The 6,195-nt window shown below is 44.3% G+C and overlaps 1 protein-coding gene across 4 annotated transcripts in view; it reads right to left on the bottom strand.

Annotated features, from left to right (window-relative positions):
• ATG4A (autophagy related 4A cysteine peptidase) overlaps positions 1 to 6,195 on the bottom strand; it is an 89,899-nt gene that overhangs the window by 17,415 nt on the left and 66,289 nt on the right. For 3 of the 4 annotated variants that reach the window (XM_055081955.1, XM_055081956.1, XM_055081954.1), the window contains 3 exons: positions 3,863 to 4,005; positions 2,376 to 2,432; positions 706 to 975 (listed from right to left, as the gene is read on the bottom strand). In XM_055081955.1, coding sequence (XP_054937930.1) covers positions 721 to 975; positions 2,376 to 2,432; positions 3,863 to 4,005 — 455 coding nt within the window. In that variant the 3' untranslated portion in view covers positions 706 to 720. Of the gene's footprint in view, positions 1 to 705; positions 976 to 2,375; positions 2,433 to 3,862; positions 4,006 to 6,195 lie in introns of those variants that run through there. The other variant, XM_028482546.2, reaches the window with a different exon arrangement.

Genomic DNA, 6,195 nt, shown 5'->3' with positions numbered 1-6,195 from the left:
ACACACACACACACACACACACACACACACACACACACACACACACTGGAATATTACTCAGCCATAAAAAATAATGAAATAATGCCATTTGCAGCAACATGGATGGACCTAGAGAATATCACACTAAGTGAGGTAAGTCAGAGAAAGATAAATACCATATGATATCGCTTATACCTGGAATCTAAAAATATTATACAAATGAACTTATTTACAAAACAGAAACAGACTCACAGACATAGAAAACAAATTTATGGTTACCAAAAGGAAAGGGGGAGGAGGGATAAAATAGGAGTTTGGGGTTAACAGATACATACTACTATATATAGAATAGATAAACAAGGACCTACTGTATAGCACAGGGAACTATATTTAATATCTTATAATAACCTATAATGGAAAAGAAACTGAAAAAGTATATATATAACTGAATCTCTTACTGTACACCTGAAACTAACACAACATTGTAAATCAACTATACTTCAATTAAAAAAAAAAGAATCAAACTAACTGGACTTGTTACACAGTCCTATTCAAAGTGATGAAGTTGAGGCTCTGTAAGACCTTTGAGGTACCTTTTGAATTACCCATGGCCTCTGATTTGTCTTCTGAACCAGACCATGAAAAAAAGAAATTCTAGTCATTTTGATTTTGTATGGAACTTTTGCACGGAGCTCATTTTTTTTTCACTATCATTCTTTGAAATTGGTAAATATCAGTTCATCAGAAGAAGCACCATTCCTTGATCAGTGCAGCTGAGTAGCAATTTTTCATTTCCATGGAAAACATGACCCACAATTGCTTCTGTCTCATAAAACAACTGCTATCCATGGGTCTGCTGGCCAGAGAGCTTCTGAACAACAGCTTACCTGCCCCAGTGGTTGTCACTTCTGGCTTGGCTGGAGGAACAAAGGGAGGCCAGTGTGATGGATGTTTCTGAACTAATTCAAACATCCTTAAATTTTCCTTTAGAATTTCCTGAGGAGACATAGAAACAGTTGTAAACACTGCAGAGTCACTACATTTCTGCCCAGTTGGCAGTATATGACTGCAAACCCTAAGAGAGTGGCCTGGTTGTTGAAAGGTGAAAGCAAAGGCTTAGCAAATACACCCATCCTCTACTTGACCCGTCTGAAGACCCAGCTCTCTTCAATTCTAGATACTGTTGGCCAGGAAGGAAGGACACTGGAGGGAGGATCTGATGGAAGGCCAGTACTCACTGCCCATGCTCCATCATGAGGTCTTACGCCAGTTGCATGGGACCAACTCAATTTAGGGGTGAGATCTTCCTGAAGTGTTGGCTCCAAAGAAATGTTGGTTAATCAAGTTAAATCTGCCCCCAAAGAATACTGGCACATGTTGGCATGGTTTCCGTTTCAATCCAAGACATATGATATATGTCCTAATTTAAATAGCATAGTCTTATCAGAAAATTTTCTTTCTAACATTAAATGTGATATACAGTTTTGCAGGATTCTGAAATGTAAGTAATGCCTTTAGAAAATAATTCTCCATTATGTCTCAGCCAATTATTAACTGGGGTTTCAGATTCAGCTGGGGACTTTAGTGTTAATTATTTGTTCACCTGTGAAGAAAAATCTTCCCTCCTTGCACTTACAAGAGGCTCTGGGATCCCATCTCTCCAACCCCTCGGTTTTGCAGATAAGAGAACATGATGTCTCCTGCCACCCCATCCAGGGCTCTTTAAACTACTCCCTATGATCCCCCCTCATTCTTTCAATAAGCGTTGATCAATATCTTCCACATAATTGGCATGTGTTAGAAGCAAAGGATGAGGGAGGCAGATACAAAAGTTGTGAGCCAGCAAAATGATAAATACCCTTTGACATTAAATGCCAAAAAGAAACAATAACTTGCTTTCGTATTTACACAGATTTCTGCAAACTGTGTTTGCTTTAAGTGTCAGTGTGCCTACATTTTATATAAATAAGACAGTTAATAGAAAGGCAAGCCCCTTAAACCATAATGGAACACGTTAAACTGTAAATGGACACAAAACAAATAGAAGAGTAGTTTGGCTCCTTCAACCATCTCAGTGTTACAAACAGAGTAAGGAAGAATTTAGGCTGAGCTATATGAAATTGGCATTTTTAACTTAAAATGGCAGAATATTAGTTGAATATTTCATTGACTCACGGGCTCAATGAGATGGAACATTCAGTGGTTAAGCATAATGCAAACCAAAGTTTTTCTTTAGTTTCCCCAAAGTTATGTACAATTCCCCACATCCTAGTTTCTTTCTCTTGCAATAAAGTCATACCAGGCTGGATTTATGTTACTATGAAAAACCGTCTTGAAAAGGAATTATATTGAATAACACTTGTTTTTTAAGACTAAGAAAAAACATACATCTTTACCTTCTGAACAAGGCTACACCAGCTATCAAAGTCTTTTTCTTCTTTGCAGAAAAATCCCTTGGGGGAAAGCAGAAGAAGACAACTTAGAACTGGTCAGGGGCACCCAGGCAGGCCCTCTGTATTGCAAGATGGAGCCATTGGCCCGGGGTTGTGATGTAGGATGTGGGCCACTTCCTTTGGATGTGTCCTCCCAGCAACAGGGAGGAAGAGTGTCTGAGCTTATCTCTCTCCTAGATCAGTGCCTCACTTGAACACATACATCTGCTCATTCATCTTCATATTTTCTCTCTCTCTCTCTGCCTCTTTCTCTTATTCTGTCCCTTTCCCTTTTACCCTGTCCCTTTCCCTCCCTGATCCTCTCCCTTCACATTGTGAGATATAGTAACTTGAAAACCAGTCTCCAAAGCACAGGGTTAATTCCATTACATTCAGTGCACAAATATACCTACCTATAAAAAACAATCCATTAAAACCAGCAAACAAAAGCCAAATAGTACTTTTAGCTAGAGGCATTACTTAACAAGGTGGCTTTGACCTTAAGGAAATTATCTTTTAGAATAAAGAGGTGGTGGTGTGATGAATTGGGAGATTGGGATTGACATATATACACTAATATGTATAAAATGGATAACTAATGAGAACCTGCTGTATAAAAAATCAAATCAAATAAAATTCAAAACTTCAGAAAAAAAAAGGGACTTCCCTGGTGGTTAAAGAAAAAAAAAAAAAAGAATAAAGAGAACCATCAGCCTCCTTCCCATTCCTCAGAACCATCCTACAGCACTAAAAGAACGGTCCAAAACAGGAGGAGGACTCTGTCAGCTCTCCGTCACTGGCCCTCGGACAATTGGGTCAAACTGGTAGAGAGGATGCAGACGGGCCTCAGAACCACTGGCTACTTCCCAGGCAGCCGTCCCTTCCATGTGTGGACGGCAGTCATATTTCCAGTGGGGGAAAGCCTGCAGCTTCCTGGACTGTGTGCCCAGAGGAATGGACACTGTCTACCCAGGAGGTCTTGCCTCCTTATCCCTCCTTCCCTATGTCTCACCTTATTCCCGGTGCCTGGATGGCAATATTTAGAGGGCAAGAAGGAAAAGGGGGAAAGATGGTAACACTGATCATGACTAACATTTCTAGAATGCTTAGAACATGCCAGGCACCGTGCTATGTGCCTTACACATAGTGTACTCATACAGCCATGCAAGGAAGGAACGACCGTTCTGCCCACTGGAGGGATGAGAAGGCCGAAGCTCAGAAAGGTTAAGGGACTCCCCCTAAGTCCATGGCTGGTAAGCGGCTTCGATCCTAACTCGGTTTTTTCAGGGCCCATTCCTTCCCCACTACGCCACATGACACTACCTCTCGTGGGGGGTGGGGAGCGAACATTCTTTTGCCGCCCTACCTAACAACCTGGATAACTTCCAGGGAGCCAAACTGTGATAGGGCAGCGCTGTGTCTCTTGGGCCACCCAACCTTCAGATACCCACCAATGCTACGGAAGGATCCAAGTTCAGGATGTTCATTCGCTGCGGAGGTTGCAGACAGTGGAAAGTCTGGTCGTCAACCGTTCCGTTCTCAGTGTCAACAAAGGTCTGGGTTGTGTGAGGGTCCAGGAAAATGAGCTCATCGCCTGTTTTGAATGAGACATGCTTAACCTTCGAAGAACCACCGGCCCTGGCTGCACTGCTGTCCTTGGGATGAGGCGCTCTGGTTGTCCTAACCCCTCCCTTGGTGACAATGAGAATGAAATGACAGAAAGCCGGAAGGAGGGTGACCATGCTTGAAGGAAGCCACCCACGCCCAAAGCCAATCATTCAATGCGAAGACCTGCCCTAGCATTTGTATCTCCTCAAAGCCCAAGTCCAAAAGTGGAAAGGCACAGGTTCGGGGAAAGCGGGGAATGAGCGGCCACAGATGACATGGCGGGCTCGGTGAGCAGCAGTCGCCAGGAGGTGGTAGGTGGAGTCACCAGGCCATGCGTCCAGGTGCCATCAGGGAGCTCCCTGACCCTTTCAACACTGGGAAGCCTCTTGCTCCAGACCACTGGTTCTTAGACCTATGGTCAAAGAGCACAGCCGGGAAGGAAAAAGGCCCTGTGGCCCCAAAAGAAATGGGAATGCTGACTCTGCTGTGGATGAGGTACCAGGGAGCTGACTTCTGGTCTTGATTCGCTAGCAAGTTAGTCTTTGTTAGCAAGTCAGTAATTCCTGTCAGAAAGCTCTGCCTTGGTCACAGTAATATCAGTACAGATACGCCTTGCTGGGAAAACTCACTCTGAGATTGGTCGACCGTTACAAATTGGAGAAAAACGCTGCTTCATAAATTGAAAAAGGTCTAGCCCAATAATGACCTGGGCGGAGTTGGGGATAATAGAATCTCTACTTTTATCTCATGTTCAAAGGGTTGGGAGTCCCTCTAATGCTCAGCAGCAGCATACTGAGTAGGCTGACGTACCTAAGGGGTCACCCCAACCTCGCTGTCCGGGCCTGAGAACCATCTGGGCCTCTGCGTTCTAGACGGGGTTGAGCAAACAAAGAGAGAGATCTGCCTGAGGCAGGAGGATGGGGTGGGAAGGGACACCCCGGAGACGCTCTCTGGAATGGCATCCAGGATTCTTTTGGGTACATCTAAGTGCTTCTGCTGGCAAAGAGTGTTTCTGATGTCTGATGCCCAGTTTAGTTTATCTCTGTCGCAGACCTAGGACAAACCACTTCACTCTGTCTTAATTTTCTTGCTTTTAAACTGGGGTCACCGGGTCTGTTCCAGTTACCTCACAGGGTATTATCAGGATGAGAAGATCTCACCTCTGTGAACTGCTTAAAACACAATACAAGCGCAAGGTAGTCATAGAGGTACCTTGCTGAGACTCAAAAGGATTTTCCTACAAATATATGTTTAAGAGCACATGGAAATCAATGTCCCCATATGGCTTGCTTTAGGAAAGTCAAGGTACATATTCCCCCAGACCACAGGCGGGTGAGACCCGTTATATCAAAAAAAGCCTCAAGGCTCAATGAAGAGCAACCACCAGGATGTTTAGAGGAAAGCCTACCTAAGACCATAGAAAGGGAAGGGGAGAAGGAAGCTGTGCACGAGAAAATGCGACTCCAAAGCAGGATTAGAACCGAGCGTTCTGCCAGTTTTGAGTTAAGGTACTGGGAATAATAACAGTGTCCTCTCTGACTCTGGCCCTTTCCCATGGGTGTGTGTGTGTGTGTGTGTGTGTGTGTGTGTGTGTGTGTGTGTCTGTGTGTGTGTGTGTCTGTGTGTGTGTGTGTCTGTGTGTGTGTGTGTCTGTGTGTGTGTGTGTCTGTGTGTGTGTGTGTCTGTGCCCGTGTGTGTGTGTGTGTGTGTGTGTCTGTGTGTGTGTGTGTCTGTGTGTGTGTAGTGGAGCTTTGTGGGCTGCCCTATTTCTGAGAGTGCTTAAAAGAGATACAGTAGATCAAAGCAGGATTAGAACCAAGCGTTCTGCCAGTTTTGAGTTAAGGTACTGGGAATAATAACAGTGTCCTCTCTGACTCTGGCCCTTTCCCATGGGTGTGTGTGTGTGTGTGTGTGTGTGTGTGTGTGTGTGTGTGTGTGTCTGTGTGTCTGTGTGTCTGTGTGTGTGTAGTGGAGCTTTGTGGGCTGCCCTATTTCTGAGAGTGCTTAAAAGAGATACAGTAGATCAAAGCAGGATTAGAACCAAGCGTTCTGCCAGTTTTGAGTTAAGGTACTGGGAATAATAACAGTGTCCTCTCTGACTCTGGCCCTTTCCCATGGGTGTGTGTGTGTGTGTGTGTGTGTGTGTGTGTGTGTGTGTGTGTGTCTGTGTGTGTGT

The sequence above is a fragment of the Physeter macrocephalus genome, chromosome 21, assembly GCF_002837175.3.
Source record: "Physeter macrocephalus isolate SW-GA chromosome 21, ASM283717v5, whole genome shotgun sequence".
Taxonomy (NCBI): Eukaryota; Metazoa; Chordata; class Mammalia; order Artiodactyla; family Physeteridae; genus Physeter; species Physeter macrocephalus.
The sequence above is the reverse complement of the archived record's forward strand: the minus strand, read 5'-3'. Positions and strand labels throughout refer to the sequence as shown.